This window comes from Platalea leucorodia (assembly GCF_965183815.1).
Source record: "Platalea leucorodia genome assembly, chromosome: 5".
Classification (NCBI taxonomy): Eukaryota; Metazoa; Chordata; class Aves; order Pelecaniformes; family Threskiornithidae; genus Platalea; species Platalea leucorodia.
Genome location: NC_138827.1, coordinates 2,626,570 through 2,649,217, shown reverse-complemented (window position 1 = coordinate 2,649,217; position 22,648 = coordinate 2,626,570). Strand labels below are relative to the sequence as shown.

At 67.6% G+C, this 22,648-nt stretch overlaps 1 protein-coding gene across 2 annotated transcripts in view; it reads right to left on the bottom strand.

Moving 5' to 3' along the window:
- The window catches only part of LOC309591557 (coronin-7-like), a 38,723-nt gene extending 16,275 nt beyond the window's left edge, over nucleotides 1–22,448 (bottom strand). For both annotated transcript variants that reach the window (XR_014228379.1, XM_082314077.1), the window contains exons 1-9: nucleotides 22,340–22,448; nucleotides 18,811–18,907; nucleotides 18,447–18,521; nucleotides 16,645–16,715; nucleotides 16,106–16,289; nucleotides 15,375–15,451; nucleotides 14,039–14,089; nucleotides 5,274–5,360; nucleotides 4,945–5,027 (exon numbers count right to left, since the gene is read on the bottom strand). Coding sequence is in view for 1 of the 2 variants with exons in the window: in XM_082314077.1 (XP_082170203.1) it covers nucleotides 4,945–5,027; nucleotides 5,274–5,360; nucleotides 14,039–14,089; nucleotides 15,375–15,451; nucleotides 16,106–16,289; nucleotides 16,645–16,715; nucleotides 18,447–18,521; nucleotides 18,811–18,907; nucleotides 22,340–22,399 (785 nt within the window). In the remaining variant the exon portion in view is untranslated. The remainder of the gene's footprint in view (nucleotides 1–4,944; nucleotides 5,028–5,273; nucleotides 5,361–14,038; nucleotides 14,090–15,374; nucleotides 15,452–16,105; nucleotides 16,290–16,644; nucleotides 16,716–18,446; nucleotides 18,522–18,810; nucleotides 18,908–22,339) is intronic.
- Nucleotides 22,449–22,648: the final 200 nt, after the last annotated feature.

The window sequence follows — 22,648 nt, the reverse complement described above, 5'->3', positions numbered from 1 at the left end:
TCAGTGCCCCGTGGGCCTCAGACCCCACCCCGACACCCACATCTGCACCCAGGCGGCTCTGCAGGAGCTCGGCAGCACCCAAAACGTGCCCTTGCAGCCCCCGAGCCCCCGTGGCTTCCCGAACCCCGGCGCAAAAGTCCCCCTGGCCACTGCCAGCCCTGGCGTGCGCCAGGAGCGACTCGGAGCGGCACAGCGTGCAGCGCTGCTAATTCCTCCGAGCTGAATCAGCACCGGGGAAGGATTGCAAAACCCCCTGAAATGAACCCAAAAAAAAAAACCCAATCCCTCTCGCTATGCGATCCAGCGGGGCCGGTAACCGAGAGCTCCAGCCAGAAGCCACCGGCAGGACGGGGATGAGCCACAACTGGAGGAGCCACTGGCTTCACCGGGGCGAGTCCCGCTGGCCTCGGTGCTGGCCCAGCCCTGCCCGGCTCCCGCCTGCACCCCGATGGCTGCAAGCCTGGAGGTCTCCGGCCTCCAGAGAAACGGCCCTGTGGAAACCAAAGCCTGGTCCCCTGGGCCCCCCAGGCCCCCACAGCCGGAGCAGAGCCCCGGGGACACATGCTGCCTCGGTGCAGGGTGCCGGGGGTCCCCGCTCCCGTGGGGCGAGGGCAGGCGTGCGGCTGTCCCACAGCCCGACGCGTTGCCGCAAAGCGTCGGCTGCCAGGAAGGGTTTGCGGAGAGGCAGAAATCCCGCCGGCTTCCTGGAAAGCTGGGGAGGCCGGGGCCGGGGAGCACCGGTCGGCCGCGGAGGCGGCAGTGGGCTGAGGCTGTGGCCCATCTGGGAGCGATTTCGGCGCTGCCGCCGCTTGCTGCCTTCCCGCCTGAGCGGCCCCACCAGCGGCATGGGCTATTTTTACACACCGTAATTACCGGGGCAGGCGACAGAGCCGGGCGGCCGCCCCGGCATTAACCCCTTCGTGCGGCCGCCCAGGAGCGTCTCGCCCCCGCGGGGAGGGGTCCCACTGGGGTGGCACCTGATGGGGTGGCCTCTCCCTGCTCCTCGTGTCAGGTTGGCAGCCAAGCGGGAGCAGAAGGACAAAGCCCCTTCCCCGCTGATGGCCGCCAGCCCAGGCACCCGTGGGAGGAGGGGGCGAGGGCAGGGGTCTGCAGGGGGGATGGCAATGGGGACAGGGATGGGGACAGGGATGGACCTGTCCTGCTCAGGGCTCTGCCACCAAGACCTGACCACTGGGGTGGGTGTTGCCAGAGCCCCCCAAAACGCCCAGCACGACCCAAAAGGGCTCCTAAGTCCCAGGAAAAAGCGTTGGGGCCAGGCGGGGTGGGAGCAGGAACAGCCACCAAGGTGCCATTACTGCTGGTGACCGGGGAGAGGTGGCAGGGGGACGGTGGGGACACGTGCCTCGGTGGGGTCATGAGCCTTGGTGCACACGAGGGCTGAAGCTGGGAGATGCCGGGGCTGCAAGCCCAGCCCCCAAGAGCCGGCTCAGCCGCAGGCTTTGGCCAGGGCAGGGGCAGCGGGCGGGTGCTGGGGGCTGAGCATCCCCAGGCAGCGTCCCCCAGGAACCGTCCAGGCCCCTCCGTGTCCTGCTCCAGTGCTGGGGGAGCCAAACAACCCCAAATCCCTCCGCAAACATCCTGCCGTGCCGGCTCCCCGCCGCGGGCAGGTCCTGGCTCCAGCACCTCCCAGCTCTGGCGGACTTTGCACCGTGAAGGGCGGTGGGGGTCCAGCCATGCCCGTCTCTCAGCCCCCACCACCGTCCTGCCCGGTGGGGATCTGCCCAGTGCCGGCACACACCATGGGGACACGGCTCGCCGGGACCTTTGCTGAGCTGGTCCCTCGGCCCTACCGACCCAGCCACAGCCCCGAGCCGGCCACGCTGTGGGCACCCCGAGCCCTGCTCGGCAAGCGGGCACCTCCCAGCCTCCCAGGGGGCATTTTTGGGACACCAAAAGATGCGGCGACACAAGGGAGCCGCTGTTCTCGCCGGCCCCGACGCGGTGACGGCACCGTCCCCGGGCAGCGCTGCGCCGGCCGCCGGGCGCGCGGCAGCGGGGTCTGGTCGCTGACCCCGAGTCGGAGCCGGTAACCCAACCCCGCCGGTGCTGGTTACAATTTAGGGCAACAATAACCTATTGAGGCCCCTTCCTGGCTCCTGCCCTGCTGCTCCTTGATCTAATTAAATGGGGCCGGGGGGGGGGAAGACAAAACCCGAGTCGAAGGGAGCGGCGGGTACGCGAAGGCGGCACGTTGAGGGCCACGGCACGGAGAGGGGCCGGGGCCACGCCTGCCTCCCGCCACCAGCTCCCTCGGGGGTCTGGGCATCGCTGCGGGGGGTCACCTCCCGAGCACGGCCCCGGCACAGCCAAGATGCTTTGAAAATGAGGTTTATGCGGTCGCAATGATCTCGACTGCTCAGGATTTGGGATGGGCGACCCCCAAAACGCATTTGCTGATGTGGGGGTGAATGGCGCCGGTGCCCCCCCACTCTCTGCCCTCTTCCCCTGTGGATGCTGGGCAGGGGCACAGCCACCCCGCGGGGTCCGGTGCGGCTGTGGGCATTGGGGTGGACGTGCCGGGGGTGTCCCCCACCTTGGGGCACGCCATGGCCCCGCTTTGGGGTGCCCACAGGGTGCCTGGGACGCACGATGGCGGCTCAGCGGGCACGGGCCCCCGTGGCAGGGTGCAGTGGGGACGCGGTGGGGACGCGGTCTCCCCTTCCTGCCGGCCCGGCGTCAGTAATGAATGGTATGAGTTTCCTGCCCGCCCACTGATTGCTTCCTCAAAGAGCCTCAATGAGCTGCTGCTGCTGCGCCCGGCTCCTCACGCCTGGCTCACGGCATGGCTGGCATCGCCGCGCTGCCGGACGGTCCTCGGTGCCCCACGCTGGGCACCCACGGCCACGCTGGCGATCCACAACGGGCACCCCAGCCCCGCGGCGGCTCCGCCATCCCCGGCGTGCCGAGTTGCCGTCCCTGGAGCAGCAGCAGCCTGTTTGGGCAGCTCCCCTGTTGGGGCACTGCCGCCGGAGGGGACCCGGTGACCCCCAAACCCTCCACCCGCTGCCCTAGCCACGGCTCCAGGACTCCCCAGCATCACACCCCGACGGCCCCCGATCAGGACGGCTCTGCCGGAGGGAGAGCGCGGCCCCCTCTCAGCGGCTCTGCCGGGAGCCAGCCCAAATCCCCCTCCGCCATTTGTCATCTCTGCGAGATTTACAGGCGGGGAGCGGTTGGGGCTGGAAGCGCGGCCGGCCCCGGCGCGGCTGCCTAAAAAAAGCACCTCCCGCTCCTTGGCGGCTCCCCGGCACGGCGGGGGGGTCCCTGCTCGCCCCCACCACCCCCAGCCCCTCTCCGTATCACCCCGCCACGCAGCCGCAACCCGGCAGAGCCCCGGCATGACGCGCAGGCAGCGCCCGCCAGCCGCATTCCTGACGGCCGATAAACCCGGCAGCCAAAATAACTCCAGCCTGCGCAAAGGGGGCTGAGCGCAGCCTGGCGTCTGCATCCAATTTAGCCGGGCTGGCTCGCCCCGGCCCAGCGCCGGCAGGGAGGCCCACGCGCGCAGGGTGCGAGAAGCAGCGGGATTTGGGGTAATTCCCACTGGATTCTTTGCCAGCAGCAATAAAGGACCCCAAAGCGTCCCCTTGCAGCATGCTGTGTGCCCCGGCCTCCCTCAGGAGTGTTCACTCTGGACACTAATGATGGCCGGTCATGTAGGCTGGATGTGGCAACCCCATGGCTGCCTTTGCCCATTGTGCTGGCAGAGCTGGGGAGCAGGAGAGCCGCTCACCGCTCACCCCGGGAGCTCGCAGGAGGGCGAGGGATGCTCCATCCGCCTCCTCGCCTGCTCCCACCTGGGGCTGCTCCCCCAGCCACCGTGCCAGCACCTCCTCACCGTGCCCGCGACCGATCCTCTCCCCTCCTGTCGGTCCCGCCTGCCGTCAGCACCGGCTTGGAGCTGACACCTCAGTGTGGGGGATGCCGGCAGGGCAGCCAAGGGCCAGCCCCGCTGTCACGGCTCACTCAGCTCCTTGCCAGAGGCCCCATATCGGCAACCGGCGGCTGCCGACCACCCAGCCTGCTCCGGCATCCTGGCCCGCCACGGAGGCAGCCCAGTGTGCGGCGAGGGTCCCGGCGTCCCTGTGCTTTGCCAGCAGCTCTGGGGAGAGCCGGCAGCTTCCAGTGCAGCCCGGCAAGGACCTTGCCCCAAATCCCCGTCACCCTGGTGGGATGAAGGCGCTGCCTCCTCCTCCTTCTCTCCCGTTTCCTCACCCGCATGGTGACACCGGGCCAGCTCACCGGGCGGTGTGGGAGAGGCCAGGCTGGGTCTAACCAGAGTGTTCCTCGCCTCAGCGGTGCCCGGCAGACAGGAGACGGCTCCATCACACCTTGACAAGGGGCGCTGACCCCTTACGGCCACGAAAGCTCCTCTTCCACTTCCCCACGGGATGCCCGGTGAGCACGGCTCTGCCGCCGGCCTGGCCACGGCTGGCTGGGCAGCCACCATGGCACCATGGCACAAAGCACCACGGCCCCACCATGAGCAGGGGGTCGGGGCCGAGCCGCTCCGGTGCGTGGGCAGCACCAAAGGGATTCGCTCGCCCGCAGCATCTTGTCGTGCTGCTCCAGCGCACATGCCCACCCAGCTCACCACCACCACAGACACTGCCGGCGCTGTCCGCAGCAGTGCCACCACCCACCACAGTGCCACGGAGCACCCGTCCCACCCCAGCGCTGCTGGGGACGCCTCCGCGCCATCCCCAGCACTGCCACCACCCTCCCATCCCACCCAAATGGTGCTGGGGACGTGACCGTGCCGTCCCCAGCTTTGTGGCTGAGTGCTGCCGGTGCCAGGAGCTCTGTGCCACCTCCTGCTCCGCCACCGCGCTCCCCACGGTTCTCTGACCATGGCATCCCCGCCGCGCTGCCCTGCGTCCCCACCGCCCGCCCTCCCGCCCCGCAGCGAGTCCCCGTCCCTACCCGGGCGAGGTGTCCAGTGCCACGGTGAGCATCGCCCCGCTGAACCGCCGCGTGTCCCACAGCTTCACCTCCCGCTCCCGCATCTGCAGGGGCACAGACATGGCGTCGGTGGGCACCGGGGCTGCCCAGCTGGGCCCGTGGCACCACCTCCCTCACCAGCCAGCCTCCCTCCATCCCCAGCAAGGGCCAGGTCACCTGGGGAGGGGACCTCCAGCTTTCATGGGGGACAGGCCACCCAAAAAGCACCTGGGCCCCCAGCACAGCCGCCGCAGGGAGCAGGGCTGGACATCCCGGTAGTGCCGGGGCCACCTTCGCGGCGAGGACCGTACCTGGCTGAACCCGACGGAGATGAGGTAATCGCTGGAGCCCATCCAGAGCAGCCGGGAGTCCTTGTTGTTCTCATGTCCCAAGACACTCTGCAAGGCACAGGAGACACGGCCGTCGGTATCACCGCCGGGCACACCGCGCGGGACGCGTGCTTCACCGGCGGTGGCCGTGAACCGCCCCGGAGCTGAGCACATGGAGCCGAGTGCTGGCTCCCGACTCTGCTGAGAGATGCCCATGGTGACAGTGCAGTGGGGACAGCCTGCAAGCGGTGACAGTCCAGAGCCCCCACCCTGTGCCGGTGCCGGCGTGGTTGCTTTGTGCAGCGGCTGGCCTGGCTCCCGGCGAGGAGCGGAGGGTGGCAGCAGGTAACGTGAGCGTGAGGGGGCACAGGACGGCTCCCTGCCCCCCCGAGACTCTCCTCACACCCGGCGAGGGGGCTCAGGGGCCAGCGTGCTGCGAGGAAGCTGCCGGCAGGCACGAGAAGAGGCTTGGCCACAGCCATGGTGACAGAGGGACTTACTTCCCTGGCTGCATCCCTGGGCTCTTGATCCGTGCTGAATCCCGGCTGCAGGAGCTGGGTACCCCGTGTGTGTCTGGATGCTACCGAAACACACGGCAAACTAAGCCCAGCCGCGCTCCCCACACCGCCCTAAGCCCCTGCAGCCCTGCTCCGCCTCTCCCCTGGGCTCCCTGTGGGGCTGGGACCCCCAGCCCATGCCACCGCCTCGTCCTGCCCACCAGCCCCAGCCCGGTGTCCCCGCTCTGCCAAGGACGGGAGGGGAAGAGTTACTGCGGGGCCGGCGGCGGCTGCTTGCCGGCTCCCATGTGGCCCCCAGATGGGTCCTGCGGTTCCCGGCATCCCAGCGGGAGCCGGCAGCCAGCACTCGCCCCACAGCGCAGGCAGCGCTCGCAGCCCCCTCACTCTCATTTGCGAAGCGCTAATAAAAGACTGCTAACGATTTCAGAGCTGGCATGGAAAAGCAGAGGGTTTTGCCAGAGCTAAACCCAGCGCGGCGCTTCCGGCAACTCCGCGCAGGGCAGGGGGGACCCGGCGTGGGGGCAGGAGGGATGGGGTGGGCACAGGAGGGTGCCCACACATCCACAGCCCCAGGTGGGTGCTGGAGGAGCCACGTCCCGTGAGCTGCATCCCCCTCGGTGTGAGAACCGTGCACCACCGGCCACGGCCGCACTGTGACGGCCAGCGAGGCTCTGCCACTGGCAGGGGTGCACAGAGGTGCCGTATCTCCCACTCCACCACCAGAGAAGCCCTGCTGGGAGCAGCCTCCTCCAGTCCCAGCCACCGGCCCCAGAGGGATGCCCACTCTCTGGAGAGACCCGCAGCTGGGGTGGGAGAAGGCAGGCGGTGCCAAGCTCATCCTCCCCCTGGCTCCGGCACGCGAGCCTCCTTGCCAGCACAAACACGGCGCTCGCCAGCCAGCGCGGCTCACTTGGAAGAGGCAGCGTTGGCCAAGCCGAGCCCGGCGCTCCCAGCCGCGGGGGCAGGATGTGGGACAGGAGGGGCCCGTCCCCCACCTCCGACACGCTGGCACCGGAGCCAGCTCCTGAGGAGGGGAGAAGGGCCTGGAGAAGGGAACACGTCCCAGGATCGGTGCCGAGAGGGATGGAAACCCCGGGAGCCAGGGCCAGCCCGCTCGTCGGCTGGGAGAGCACTTCGGCACCTGAGCCGTGCGGCTGTGGCAGCCAAAACACAACAGCTGGAGATTCGATAGCCGACCACGCCAGCTCTGCTGGCTCCTGCGCACCGCTGGTCCCCCGGACCATCCAGCACAGCACCCGAGAGACGGCGGTGGGTGGCAGCCCCCCGGGGCGGGCGGCAGGGCTGGCAGAGGGCAGGGCGATGCCGCTGCCGCTCCCAGCCCACGTTGCGCCGGCTGCAGTGCGGGGCCATGTTTTCTGCATTAGTTCCATCCCGGCTGAGCAGTACGTATGGCAGCAAGTATGCGGGGAGGCCGGGGCCAGGGCACTCCGCTTTCGGTGGTGGCTCAGACACCCGGCTGTGCAGATGTTGCCAGAGGTGAGCGTGCGGAGCCGGATGGCAGTCAGTCCCATGAGGGGGGTCCCTGGGGACCCCCCACCCCCCGTTCTCTCCCCTGGTGCTGAGGGTTTTGGCAGGGATGGGGTGGCGTGACCTGGCACCGACACTGGTGTGGTTCGGTCAGCGGAGAGCCCTGGGGCTGGCAGAGCTGGGCAGAGACCCTGGCACCCAGCCCGGGGTGATGCTGGGACAACCCTGTGTCCCCAGAGCAGGGGACCAGCCGCTGCCCAAGGGATGGGCATCCCTCCTGAGCTGCTCAGCCCCCCAGCAGGCTGAGAGGAGCCCACCAGCTCCGGGCCGGCACACAGGGAGCAGAGGAGGCTTCCCAGCTCCCCGGCCACGCCAGCACCGAGGCAGCCCAGCCTCCTCCAGCCCATTGTGTGGGTCCAGCCCAGCTGGTTTTAGGCAGCCCAGGCTGGGGAGAGCTTGCGCTCCCTTCTCAGAGCCGGATCAGCCACATGGGGAGGGTTTCCCAGCACCATCCCTCTCCCCATCTCAACCCATCCCTCCCAGCACAGGCTGGGGTATGGTGCCGGTACCCACGGGGGTCCCCAGCCCTGCTCCCTGTGCAGCCCCGGAGCGCTCTGCTGCGGGATGCGAGGGGCTGCCGGGGGCCAGCGCCGGGGAGCAGGGCCGGCGTGTCGGATGCAGCTGTTGGCAGCAATGCCGCGGCGGGGCCGGGTGACCTGGTAACAGCTGCCCACAGGGAGCGACCGCCTTCGGCTCCTCGGCTGCCTGGGAGAGCCCGACACAAAGCAAACGCTGCTCTGGCACCGGGGCGATCCCTGCGGTGATCCCTGCCTCCGCGGGGAGCATTACCCTCAGCCGGGATGCAGGGCAGGGAGAGCCGGGGATGGGGAGCCCAGGGCAGAGCCGTGGGGCTGGATGGGCAGGAGGTAGCTGGGGGGGTCACAGCTCTGCCCTTGGCAGAGACCCTGTGGCTGGCAGGGGCCAGGATGGCTCAGCCCTGCCCGTACCCGTGGCTGGCAGAGCGTGGGCATGGCTAGTAGACCGCGGGCATCTGATCCCCGTGGGAAACAACCCTGGTGGAGGGAGCTGAGTGGGCGCAGAGGCACCAGAGCTGGGCTCAGCCACCCCTTTGCCAGCGGGTGCCAGGGCAGGAGGGGTCCCCACAGGCCAGGGTGCCATGGTGGGCTCTGGGGACAGACCCCTTCTGTCCATAGAAGAAGGATGGGTCCACTCATGTGGGGAAAGCCATCGCTCCCTCCAAAACCCCAGGACCCGAGGCAGTGGGGGGCAGGAGGAGCGGCTTCCTGGGGAGCGAGGGGGTTAACCACAGCATCCTCCTCCCAGCACAAGAATGTGAGTGATCTCCCTCCCTTGCCAAATCCCAGTTACTCCAGAGGTGGCCAGGAGAGCAGAGCAGCCTCTCCCAGGCCAGCCCTGCTCCTGGTCTCTGCCCAGAGCTTGGGGAGACCCTGAGCTGTCACCTGCCCCCGGGGAAGCGCAGGGATCCCAGCCACCACCGCGCACGGCACGCTGGCCCCTGCGTCTGGGTCATGGTGGGGAGGGAGCGGGGTGAGCCCCCTCCTGCCCACGCCGCCTCCCCGATCCCGCCGGCCAGGGCAGCATCGCTGCCACCTCTCCCACCCCGCTGCCAGCACAGCCCCCTGCCTCCGTCCAGCCCATCCAGCCCCTCCTGCCCTCGCTGAGGCCAACGCAACGTCCCCGAGGATGCTGCCGGCCCAGCAAGGGCAGGAAGGCGAGCGGGCTCCCACCGGGACAGCCCACGCAGCTGCGGAGGCTCCCACCTCAGCACGGATGCTTAGGCTTGGGGCTGGGCAGACCACAGCACCCATCCCTCCTCTCCCACGTCTCATCTCCTCTTGCAGCCACCGGCCCCGCCAAGGCCTGCTATGAGGCTGTTATCAAAGCCCCAAAACACCTTCACCCTCTTGAGTACGAGCCTGCCAGGAGCCCCGGCCCGGGCAGCAAGCTGGGGGGCTCCTGAAATGCCGTGCCCAAGCCCCAGCCCCAGGTAAGCGAGGCACCGACCTGAGCCCTCGTGCCTGCACCCTGCCGAGCCGGCGAGGCCAGCCCCAGCAGGAGGGAAGGGCACCCAGGCGAGGACGAGCCGGTGCCCCCCGCATCCCTCATGATGCCGCTGGCTCATCCCGCATCCTCCTCGACTTCCCCATGTCTGCAATACCAAGCGGCATTCCTGGGAAGGACGGCCGAGGGGGAAGCAGAGCAGAGGAAATATAAACAGTCCCGTGCAGCTACGCTGGGGAACAGAAGCATGAGAGCGCCGAGCGCGCGGTGCTATAAATAGGCAGCCCAGAGCCAGGCCAACTTTTTCAAAGCTTCCCACGGTCTCCTTGGGAATGTGGGATGCTGCGGACCTTCCCCCAGCCCGGAGGAAGCCGCTGCCGAGGCTGGGAGTCAGGTACCCCCGGGGTGACCCTGGCGTGGGATACCGCGCCGATGGGGTTGGGGGGAGGAAGGCTGAAAGTCTCTCTATGTCCTGATGCTCCTTCCCCCGGTGAGCGGTCCCCAACCGGCCCCGGGCTAATCCTGGGCAGGGGTGACACGTTGGGGTCCGTGGCGTCCTGGCTGTGGGCACGACTGGGTTACCCCAGCCTGGATCTCTGCCTCGCCACGGCATCGCCCTGCCGCCACAGCCATGCCGCCCATGGAGACCCTCTCCTTGCCGTGCTCTCCCACCATGGCAGGGGCTGACGTGGCCCATGGGATGGTGGCCATGGTTTGGGAGAGGGGCTGGAGAGAGAGAGTCCCTCTGCCACCCCTGGGGCCATGGGAAGCGGTGCGGCACCCCGGCTGCGGCGGGGACAGCACGGTCCTGCCCCACACCAGGCAGGGTGCTGCAAGCCCCGGGTGCTCCCAGGCACCGAGCTCTGCCCCTGACGTGGCCTACAAGGTGGGGGGACAAACCCACGGTGGGGACAAACCCACGGGGACACTCTCCGAGCTGTCCCCAGCCGCCCTCAGCCCCGGTCCTGCTCATTACAACAGAGCTCATTAAAACGTGAGCAGGAGCGTGCGCTCACCCGGCGCACACAGCCGTTCCCTCGCCCCCGGTCCTGCTGAAACGCCGGCGGGGGAAGTTTCTCGTGAGAACGAAGCCGGCTCCTCTCCATCCCACACTGGCCGCGCTCCGCAGCGGCCCCGCAACCCAGCACCGGTGGCGCCCGCCCCGGCCCCATAATGGGAGCCAGGTGCCGGCCAGATGCGTGCAGCCCCTCGCAGGAGTGCGCGGCGTGCGGGGGTGGGATGCGGCCCATCGGCTCCGCACGTCGCTGGCCCGGAGCGCTGCTGTGTCCAGCAGACGAGGCTCTGCCGCGCCAAATCCACGCACCGGCTCACGTGCGGCCACACTGCCCACACGGTGCGGGACGGTCCCCACCATATAGCAGCTTTCTGCTCCCGGGACCCACCTCCCTTCTTTCCAGCAGTGTCTCCCACTGTTTTTGATTGCACACCCCTGTCAGTAAATATTTTTGAGGATGCACCCCCGTATATTGATGGATGTATAAATGATTTGCCTGTACAGCTGAAGGTCTAATATTTTCTCCCTCCCCCGCCACGGATTGCCCTGTGCACCCGGCTTTGGAGAGCGCTGCTTTAGAGGACAGGCAAGACCCCAGCCCGCCGTGCAGGCAGGGTGCTGCGTGCCCGTCTTGCCCCCGCCAGCCCCAGGGACCCAGCCTGGGGCCCCAGGGCCTGCCAGGACCCAGAGGAAAGGGCGGCCGGGGGAGCAGGCGAGCAGAGATGCCACCTTAGTACCCCACGCCATAGCCAAATTGCTGCCCTGGTGCTGGTGACCCACCCTGGGCATCTGCCAGGGTACGGGCACCCTCCTGGTGCTCCGACCCGCCAGTCAGCACTGGGTCCCGCATCCCGCCACACTGGTGCACGATGCACCCCATGGGCAGGTCCCAGGGGGACATGGGAAGGACGTTTGGGGACCCAGGCATTGTGGGGTGGGCGAGGGCGGGAGCGGCGAAGCGCTGACCCCCGGCAGAGCCGAAGCCGCGCGGGAGAGGATGTGACGCGCTTCCAGCGAGAGGGTCAAGGCGAGGAGGGCGACCACCAGCGCCCGTGGGAGGGGAGGGCGGGCTGCGGCCGGGGCAGCGTGGCCTTGGGAGGGGATGAGGCAGAGGACGGGACGCACGGGACGGCTCCAGAAGGACAGCGGCGCTCGGACCCAGCCCCAGCCAGGCAGGGGGAGCGCAGCCGTACGGAGAAGCACGGCCGCACGGAGAAGCACGGCAGGACCCGCTGCAGCAAAGGGGTGGCCCTGGCATCTCCGCTGCCAGTTTAGGGGCCCCGAGGAGGCACGCTGAGCAGCAACGGGGTGCAAGCACAGCCCTAATGCTCACCAAGGGGCCGCTGCAGTTGCAGCTCCCTGCTTCCCTAGGCGCAGTAAGGAGGGGCTGGGTATCCAGCAGGATGAGGTCACTGCTCTCCCATGGGAAATCACGGCCTTGGGTACGTACTGGGCACCCGGCGGGGTCACCCAGACCCCGGCCACGCCGCTCTCGCTGCGTCACACGCTCCTGCCCGCTGCTGGGACGTGCCCAAAATAGCTGCCTGGACGTAGCCAGGAATGATGTGGGTCAGGCCCCCGCTGGGGCACGGCCGCGGGGTGCGGGCAGCCTGCCACTCACCCTCCTCGCCAGCCATCCTCGGTCCCCAGCCCTGCGTGTGCTGCATCTGCGAGACCCGAGAGCACCGTCGGGCATCACGGCACCACGGCGGAGACCCCTCCTCCCCGCTCCTGAGGCTCTTATTTGAGCTCCTTCTCATCCTTTTCCCCTGCTCTAAAAAATGGAACGGTTTAATGAGGCAAGCTTGGCAAATTAAGAAAACCAGCCGGAGGAGCAGCCCTCTGCCGAGGCCAGCTTCGGCACAGCGTGCCGCAAAGGGCCCAGGGTGAGCCGGCAGCGGTGCCGAGCCCGAGCCCTTCGCCTGCTGTGGAGGAAACCCAGCCCAGGGCGCCGCAGGGGCCAGCCCAGCTGGAAAACCCATCGTGCCGCTCACCTCGCTCACCGCTGTGAAAAACCGGGCGACTTCAAAGCCGGGAGCTTGCGAGGTGCTGGCACCGCATGGCGGCCCCGGCATCACCCGGTTTCGTAACCGTGCTGGCCCTGGGGAGAAGGAGCCTTTCCAAATAACCCAGCCCTCCAGCAACCGGGTAAAAAAGAAAAAACAAAACACAGGAGTGTTATTCCCCTTGGCTAAGTAAGCCCTGTGCAAACTTCCAGAGGATTTATGGCATTTTAAAGTTTTCCCCTTCAGCACAGTACTTCTCCAAGACTAAACATCTTCATCAATTCTCAGCCGGCCGGGGTTAGAGCTGCGGCGCGGCAGCGCTCGGCCGCGGCAGCGAAGGTGCATATTTCTCTTGGCAAAGCCCGAGCGCCGGCCCCGGGCTGGATCAGACAGCAGCGGAGGGAAGTGAGCTGCCTGCTTTGAACAGCCACCATCATTCACACGTTATTTTTAATAGCTCAGCGAGACAGAGTCCACCCTCCCCAGGAGACTTGGCTCGAGCCCATCGCGCTCACGGCTTCGCCGAAACGCCGTTATACAAGCAGACAGGTCTGGCAGGGGGGGAAGCGAGGGGCAGGCAGGGAGGGAAGCAGCGGCCGGGGCCATCGGTGGATAGATGCAGGATGAATTTGGGAGCAGAGACTGGTAACTTCGAGCCACGCTGAGCGGCACCCGGAGCAGGAGAGCGTCACGGGGGCCGCTTGAGGGTGGGTTCACTTTGCCCTGGCTCGCTTACACGCGTAACCGCTGGGTGTATATTTATATATTGTGGCGTTGTATTTTATAAGGCTGCCTGAAGGGTCAGGGCACTGCTCGTACCCGCAGAAAGCACCCAGGGGCCTTACGGGAGCTCAGCACCCGGGCTCCGCGTAGGGGCAGCCGGCGGCAGGACAGTCCTGGTGCAGCGCAGCGCCGGAGCACCAGCTCCCTCCGGTCGGTGCCCGGGGTTACCGCCAGGCCCAAGCACAGGCACCGGAGACCATCGGCCTCCCAAGCTCATGGGCACACGTGCACCGGTGGCAGGAGAGGCGCAAGGAGCGGCAGAGCCCGCTGCGGCCATCGCACCCTGCTCTCCACTGCATCCCTCCCCTCCCAAAGGCTTCCAGCCCCTTCTGCAGTGAGGGACGGTGGCCGCCAGCAGCCAGAGCCCCCAAGCCACAGGAAACCTCTAATAAGAGGCTGTTTAAACGCGACGTCAAGGCTTAAGTCCTCTACTTATTTCCTAATCGCTGTTATTTGCTGAGCTGTGCGGATCCAGCTGCCCAGCCCTCACCCTTGGCAGGTCCTCATCCCTGAGAGCCTTTCGCTCAGCTCCCGCACGGCGGCACAGAGCCTGGGAGCTCGCAGCCCGTCCGCAGGGCTCGGGATCGCTGCCTGCAGGGCTCGGGATCGCTGCCCGCAGGCAGACAGCCCCAGCAGCAGCGTGCCGGTGCACAGGGGGAGCTTGCCAGCCCTGGCGGGAGGCCTGGGGTCCCCTGTGCCGAACCCCACCGGGCCCGAGGAGGAGGCTTCCCATTCCCCCTGCCCTCAGCCCCTGCCGTCGCGTTGCCTCTCCCAAGCTGTGCCAGGGCTGGGACAGTTTGGGGCACCAAGCCCACCCTGCGGCAGGCAGCGGGCACCCTGGTCGGGCAGGGCTGCCTGCACCACGTCGCTCAGCACACCCGGGAGGGGCAGTACCTGGGAGGCAGCTGGGCTGGCTCGGGGGTCAAAGATCCGCAGTTTCTTGTCCTGTTGAGATAAAAAGAAAACAGAGGAGGGTTAAGGACCCCAGGGCCAGTGGGATGTCAGGCCATATTAGGCAGAAGGCTGGAGCGAGCAGCCCCCCTCCTTCCTGCCCATCACTCTCCTGCCTGCAGTGCCTGCCGCCGTGGATGGTCGCACAGCATCCTCCAGGGCCTGCCCCACACCACGGGCAGGGGCGCACCCCCAGGACCCCCACAGCATCCCCCAACACCATCAAAACTGCTCCCAGAGAAGGGGGGATCCTCCAAAGCAGAGCCAGGGCTGGATCCCAACCTCCTGGATGCCACCCTGCCCGCGAGCGCTCCCCAGCATCCTGCAGGCAGGGGAGCGAGCCCTCCCCTGCCCGGCACCCCACAGCCAAACGGGGCGCGGGATGCCCCTCGGAAAGGGCTGGCTGGGGCGCAGAGGCAGCAGGGAGGTGCCCCAGTGCCAGCCTTGCTGCCAGGGTGCTATCTGGGGAGCACACACTGTGCCAGCCAGACCCATATGGCACAGCACGGTGGTGCCGCGGGCCTTGGGGGCCACACGGCATGGCTCGGGGGCTGACCCACACCCCACAGCCCACCCGGGGGTCTTAGCCTCCATGCTCAGCTTGCTCGCTTGGTACGGGGCTCCAACTGCTTGCTCAGCCTGCACACTCGTTCTGCACGCTTGGCCGGCCTCCATGCTCCATCCTGGGCCCACCTGCTCGCTCAGCCTGCACGCTTAGCTTCTACCCTCGGCACAGGGGGGCTGACTGCTCGCTCGGCCTGCAGGCTTGGTCTGCACGCTCAGCTGGGCTTGCACGCTCGGTCCTGCTCACCCGGCCTCTGTGCATGGCCTGGGGCCCTGGCAGCTTGCTTGGCCTGCACGCTTAGCCTCCACGCCGGGCCTGCACGCTTAGCGCAGAGGGGAGGCTGCTCACTCGGGCCATATGCTTGCTCTGCCTGCACGCTTAGCATGAAAGCCGTCCCGCTCGCTCTGCCTGCACGCTCAGTCTGTGTGCTCAGCTGGCCTGGGAGCCTGCCCGCTCGCTCGGCCTGCACGCTTGGCCTCCATGCAGGCCTTGCGCGCAACCCGTGCGCTAGCGTGTCTGGCAGCGCGCGGGCAGCGAGCAGCAGGCGCCATCTAGTGCTCCCGTCCTCCTCGGCTCTGGTGCTGCTAGCTGACCCCATTTTTGCCCCTTTCTCCCCAAAACAGGATCACTGTGTGCCCCCCAGGACCAGGGTGCAGCCGGCAGCCAGCCCGGCCGTGCTGTGCCGCAGGGAGGTCGCCCATGCGAGCCGCTCACCTTGCAGGAGGTGCCGAGGAGGCGGCCGTCTCGCTTCCAGGCCAGGCTCTGCAGCTGGTCCCCGTGGGAGTCCAGGGCTGTGGGAGGAAAGCAAGGCTCAGGACCCGGGATCAAGCAGGGTTCCTCCTGCGGAGGAGGCAGGCGTATGGGCAGGAGCCATCGCTCTCCCACCCGTCAGCACCGGAGCGCTTCCCAGGGGAAATGAGCTGGGCTTTCCGAAGGGTTGGTGGCAGCCAGAGCAGGGGCCAGGACCCAGCAGGACACTGCCGTATCCAGGCAGGGAGCATCCCCATGCCGCTGGCAGCTCGATCCGAAGGGCAGGAGCCCTGGGGGAGCCGCAGGGCACTTACACCCCCGCGCTGCCGCCCAGCCTCCTCTCCCCATCAGGTTAGCTGAGGTCTGGGCAAGGCTGGTCAGCAACGGCCCACAGCACCCACGTCTGCCCACGCACTGGGACATGCAGGGAGAGGGACCTGTCATCCCAGGGGATCCCCAGCAAAGCTGCTGCAGACACCCTGCGCAGTCCAGGAGCCTCTTACACCCCTACATCAGAGCGTAGGGGAGCCTGTGCACATGCACGAGGGGCTGCGGTGCTCCCTGCCCAAAAAGCCACCCGTGCTGCCTGTTCGGTGACACTGAGGTCTGGACTTGAGCCCATTTCTTGAGCCCAGGCACCAGCACGGTGGAGATAAGCATTGCGGGCAGGAGCTGGCAGGCACAGCCATGCCTACCTGTCAGCGGCTGCTGCTGCCCCACGTCCCAAACGGTGACTCGCTTCCCTGCGCCGCTGGCCAGGACGCCATCCGCCGTGGGGTGGAACTGCAGCACGTCCAGCGGGCCCCCCCCGGGCCCCAGGGTCAGCCCCGCAGCACCGGGCAAGTCCTGGCCGCTCTCGGGCAGGCGCCACACCTTCACCTGCAGCCCCAGGGAGAGGTGGGTCAGTCCCCAGGCAGGCGAGCTGGACCTGGGCTTGCTGCTTTTCCAGGCTTTGGTCCCTGAGGACACCAGGTGACCCCTCATGGCAGCTCGGTGGGATCAGAGCTGGGGGCATCCCAGGTGGGAGAGGGCTGATCCCTGGCTGACACCATCTGCCCTGTCCCCCACAATCTGGGGACATCCCACGCCGCTCCCCAGGGCTGGCACCCTCCACCCCAGGCTCCTCTTACTCCCATCGCTCCGGCTCCAGCTCCTCCGGGCTCTACAGTGAATCCCAGTGACACGCCGGGGGACACAGGGTGCCCTCTCAGGACCCGTGGCACCGAGCACTCACCGTCTCGTCAGCAGAGCCCGTAGCCAGCAGGAGCTGATCGAAGGGCGAGAAGTCAAAGTCCGTCACCACATCTGGAAGGAGAAGGGCAGGGGTTCGTCCTCACCTTACCCCTGCGGACAGCGCGTCTGCCCACCTTTGCTCTTCCCCAGCCTCAGACCCTTTTCATACACACACGTGCAGGCAGGAGCGGGCAGCCAGGGTCAGATCCAGCCCCACCGAGGCATTTTGGAGCAGCTCAGCTTTGCTGCGAGAGCCTGAGCCCCTCCACGCTGTCCGTCAGGGTCTCGCACCCCTTCCTGGGGGGACGGGAGCCCTGAAGGGCAGCACCACGCAATTGCATCTCCTCGTCTAACCCACCGCCACCCAGGTTTGGCTCTCATTTCGGGACGGCCATCCCCAGGAGGCACAGGGAGAAGCACGAACAGCACAAGGGTGTTTGTGCCGGCCCGGATGCCGGTGAGGGAGGCCGCGGCCAGCTGGGGCCGTGCTGGTAACAAGGCTCCTTTTGTAACGCCCCGGCTTGGCGCGCCGGCAGCAGGGACGCTCCTCGCGGCTCCGGCAGCAGGGCCCCGCAGGAGAAAGGCTGGCACCATCAGCAGCAGCCCCTCGGATGCATTTGGCACGCTCGGGAAAGTAGGTCACTGTGTACTTTTCTGCTTCCAGGAGGCTGCAGAGAGACAGGCCCAGGAGGCACGAAAAGCGAGCAGCTCGCTCTGCTGCATTTTCCCCGGGAGGAGAGAAAAATCCTTTTCCTGCTTTGGAGGCGTTGCTCTGGCACGGCCGGCATCAAAGGGCTCATGCTAAATCTCATTAAGAAGCCGTTAACGTTGTGCTGGCTCCCCGTGCGCCCCTCCAGCGCTCCCCTGGGAGCAGCAGAGCTCGCTGGCCCGCTTGCGAGGGCGGTGCAGCTCACCGTGCCCAGCCCTGCGCTGCTGGGGCAGGGACGGAGCCGGGCGGAGGCAGCACAGGCTGGGCACGCTGCGCCGTACTGCAGCGATGCCAAGGCACCGCACGCAGGAAGGCGGCGCTGGGACTGGCTCCCGTCCTGCTGCTCTGGTGCAATTTTTTGGGGAAATGGGTGGTCAGTGCCCCCCGGGCACTGCTCCGACACCAGGAGAGGGGTACCCTGAGCTCCCCACCGCTCCTTCCCCATGCCCAGGCAGGAGGCACAACCCTCCGCCTCCGTGGCGTGTGCTGCTCTGCCAGCGACAATGCTGCCAGCTGCCTCTTCCCCTGCGGCACTCGCTCTGCCCACATCAGAGCTGCTCAGGGCCATGTAGCCGCCGGTCCAGCCTGTTCCTCCCATCGCTGGAGCCGGGTACAGCCACGGTGATGCCATCCCCAGCTCCTCCGCCAGCCTGGCACTGGGTGTACTGGGAATTTTGGGGCGTGCAATGAGTAACATGGGAAGGGTGTGCTAGAGGAAGAGCGTGAGCAAGAGCTACGTGTCCAGACCTCGCTGCAGCTCAAGAGATGAAGGGACACGGATCAATTTGGCTCCTTAGCAAAAGCCCAGCCTGGCAGAGCCCCGCGTGGTCAGCGTGCCTGCAGTCAGCTCATGCCTCGCACGCAAGTGAGACTTGTCAGGGTCACCCTGCCCGTGGGTGATGGTCCCTGGGGACTCCAGCTCCAACACGACATCCCAGGCTGGGACTCAGCCCCTGAGCCCCTCCGCGCAGCCCACGCAGGGCCAAACGTGTCCTGTGGATGTAGGAGTTGGTACCCGACCCTTGGTGCCCCAGTGCAGAGCGCGGCAGAGGCACGGGACAAGCTGGACCCCGGCCAGCAGACACCCAACTCACCCGAGTGGCAGCAGAGCTGAGACACGGTCCTCTTGCCTCCATCCTTGCACTCCAGCGGCACGATGCCCAGCACACCTGCAGGAGAGGACACAGGAGCAGGTTATCAGCCTGTCCATCACCCCCACGGCGTTCCCAGGAATTCCCCCAGCCTGGGACACGGAGGGGCCACCCAGCTTTGCAATGCAAGCCAAGAGGTGCGGGACTGTCAGCACCTTCGGGGGAACTCGGGGAAAGCCTCCTCCACTCGCCCTCGTGCCTCCTGGGGTCCGTGGGGCTGACCTGGCAATGAGCCCCGCAGGAACCACAGGGGCAAATCCATCCCATGCCCCCCGCCGCGCCTGGCACACCTTCCCTTGTGCCTCACCTGCTGCCTCGGCATTGAACGCGATCCAGCGGCAGCTGGCCTTCACATGGTTCCCGCAGGATGCAACGGAGCCAGCCCGGATACCCCCAATCCAGGCCTGGGATGGAGAGAGAAAACCCACGTCAAAAGATGCCTCTGGTTCGGAGGAACCCGATGCCATGGCCGGATCACGGCTGGAGGGGAGACAACGAAGCATCGGCGCAGCATTGCTAGGGACCCTCAGCCCCAACGGAGCTCCCACACCGACGGACCTGGCACTACTGGAGGCTGCCGACACCAACGGAGTCGTGCTGGAGGCACTTTATAGGGCCCCGTCCTCTGGAAGGGCCGGGCCAACGTGGCTGCTCATGCTGCCTGCATAAAAGCGCAGCCCCTCGCTGGGGCTGGGGCTTTGAGGTCAGCTTTGCCAGGAATGGGAGGCAGGAGCATCCCGGCTCCCAGCGCTGCCTCTCCCCAAAACTGTCCCAGCCCTGGGCTCTCGCACGGTGGGAAGGGCTCAGAGGACTTTGCGATAAACTGCTGTCAGGGAATTTGGGATGGGACAAAGGCTCTCGGGCTGCAAAGCACCACGAGGTTGGGCTGTGGCTGACCGAGACAGATAAATGCCTCTGGTAGCGTGCTTCCCACATGGACAAGGAACTTCATTACAGCTCCAAAACCAAAATCCCACTTTGCAGTGTTTCTCACCGCTACTCCACGGCTGAGCACTGGCCCTGCGGGGCACCGGGATGCCCTGCGTCAGCCGGACCCGCTCCAGGTGACACGGACACTCAGCCTCAAGTGGCCACCAGGACCAGGAGCTCCCCGGCACACCCAGGGCCAAGTCCAACCCTGGAGCAAAGGCGGGTGTTTTACGGCCGCCACCATGCCTGCACGCCCGCCGGCGGCTGCTGGCATCTCAGCGAGCTGCAGCAGGTGGCCGGAGCGGCGGATACTTTGCGAGCAGTGCAGAGCCCTTCGCAGGGAAGGGAGCTGCGTACGCAGCCCCAAAAGGACCGAGCCCCGGGTTTCCTCTCCTTGCACGGCTTCCTTTTGAGGCCTGACAGCAGCAGTTCCTGCAGCACTTCCTCCGGTCCTTGTCACAGCAGCCTGCTCGGTGGCAGGCCTGTTAACCCTTCTCCTGCTGAAGGGAGGTTCCTCTCCCCGCACCCAGCAGCCGGGCCGGGGGCCGCAGCGGTGACGGGGAACCGGTCTGGAGCATGAGCAAGACCTGGGAGGAAGGGTCCCACAGTCTGCGCCCCATCACCCTGCACCGGTCCCTCGGTGAGGGGGTCACCGGCCACATCTGGCCCCCAGCATCCAGGGGTACCACGCAGGATCCCTGCAGCGAGGTTTCGCAGAGGGACCACTGAGCTGGTCCATCCCGGCCCCGCAACATCCCTGCACGCAGGCGGGAGCCCTTGGGGAAGCGATCCTTCCCGCAGCGTGCCAGGACGGCTGGTAAAGCATACGGTAGCAATTCTGGCTACATCCCTAAAACAAACCGCAACCTTTCAGGGTGCCTCTGCCAGCAGAGCTCTGCAGACGCTGCCTGAAGGGGAGAAGCAACTCAGATGTGATCCTTCGTGTTTACGCTGCGCTTCCTGATCCGGCCAGGTCAAGTGTCTGCCTTCGCCTCTGTAAACAAGCTGCTCTGCTCGGCCGGGGACACAAACAGCATTTCCCACTGTGACACCCGAGATGAGTTCGGAGACGAGACATCCATCTCCCACCTCCTGCCCCACAGAGCTGGGTGACGTGGCATCGCTTCCCGGGGACACGTTTCACGCCTGGATGGGAAATGCCTCTCGGAAAGGCCACCTCCCGTGTGCCGAGCCCGGTGCGGGCTGCTGGAGGCAGAGCAGATGCGTCTGGCAAGAGCACGCCGTTCCTCGGTGTCCCACAGAGCTCGCCCGCCGTGGGAACCAACACCAGGGTAGTGGTGACGGGGACGTCCCTGCCTAGAGGATGCCATAACCCTGCCCCGGCCAGGCGTCCCAGCACCCACACCACACAGACACACACGCTCCCCGGGCCGGCCGTTGGCAGCAGCTCATCCGCACCCTGAGGTTCGCAGCCAAACGCTCGGCCGGCTGAGATTTCGGCGCCCTGCCACCTGCTCTGCAGATGCACCGAGGCTGGCACACCACGGGGACGGTGGGATGCTCGAGGGCAGGGGCCACCGTGTCCCCTCCTGGAGCTGAAGCGCAGGGGGATGTTTCGGGTGCTCGCCGGGTCTGCGGAGGCACGCGAGCACAGGACGGGCCAGCCTGGCGCAAGGACGGCTTGGCCGGGAAGTTACGGGGAAGGAGAGTGCTGAAGTCCAAGGGCTGGGAGATGAACGTTTCGGTGGCCCTGGGGGCCCCCAAATTCTTTGCAAAGGCAGCAAGACGCAATGATTTTTAGCAGCATCACCCGTCCAGCCTGAGCCCTCCCCTTCTAGCTAAATGCGCTATGCCGAAGGGTACCAGCTTCCCGCACCTGCGTGCCACCCCGGCATGACTGGTAACCAGAGCAGCCTGTGCCACGCAACTGGCCCATGCTGTCCCTTCCCCATGTGGGACCGTCCCTGGCGGGGACCCTGCTCCCGCTGTGCCAGCTCCTGTCTGCCCCAGGGGCTGGGAGCCACCCGGGCAGGATCCCACCACCCACCTCCTCTGTGGCAGAGCAGCGGCAGCCTCGCCCACGGCCACGGTGCTGCGGAGATGCTGGGTGAAGGGTGTCCAGCTCGGGGAGCCCCCAGAAGGGTTAGGTGTCCTGATAAGGCTCCCCGATGTGGCTCACCCAGCACAATCCACCCCTGACCCAGCATCTCTTCATGAGCCAAGACGGATGACGATGCTCGGCACGGTTGGGGCTGGTTATTCATGGGGCAGAGGCTGGAGCTGGGCACCCCCTGGCTCCATGCTGCCCGGCGAGACCCACCAGACCTGCCCGACCTCGGCGGTACCGAGCTCCGCAGCTCGCGATCAGGGTGACGGAGCTCAGCGCCGTCCTGCGGGGCCCCAGCGCTTCCTCTTTGCCTGCGGAAGCGGGGTGGCAGGAGCGGGGCCCAGCATTTCACGCTCAGGGTGCGTGTTTCCCCAGGCGGCACGGGCAGGCCAGCGCTGCCCGGGAAGGGCCGAGCACAGGCGAGGTACCAAGCCGAGCCGGGACGGCCGACGGCACGAACCGGGGGCCTGTGCCAGCCGTGCCCAGCCAGGGTGTCACGGCAGGAGGGGTGCAGCCTGGCTCCCTGCCGCCATGGGATGGGTACCCCAAGCCAGCGGCAGCCGGTGGGGCTGCACCGTCCCGGGACGGGGCTGGGGTTCCCCGCCCCGTGGCTCGGAGCCTCGGCGGAGGCCGGGGCGGGAAGCGACGGGTGCCAAGGAGGGGCCGCCCGGACGACGCTGCCGCACCGTGGCTGGGCATCGGGACCTGGGCACAGCCCCGCCATACCGGCGGTGCCGCAGCGGCGGGACCCGGAGCCGCGCCTTGCCGGTACCGCCCCATCCCTGCCCACCGGGACCCCCGCAACGCCCCCCCCCCCGGCCCCGGCCCCGGCGCTCACCTCCCTGCGGGGCAGCCTGGCCTCGGTGTGCCGGAACTTGGACGCCTTGAAGCGGTTCATGGCGCTCCGGTCGCACCGAGCCGCACCGAGCCCAGCCCAGCCGCTCCGCTCCGCCCCGCGGCCGCCGCCGCGCCACGCCCCGGGCCACGCCCTTGCCCCTTAGCCCCGCCCCCCCGCGCTGGGCACGCCCCCTCGCCCCACGCGTGTCCGTGTCCCCGTCTGCCTCGGCGGGGGCAGCGTGAGCGGGGCAGGGACCCCCCCGCCCCGGCGCCGGAGCCGCCCCCGGGGTCGCAGCCCCGCGGAGACTCG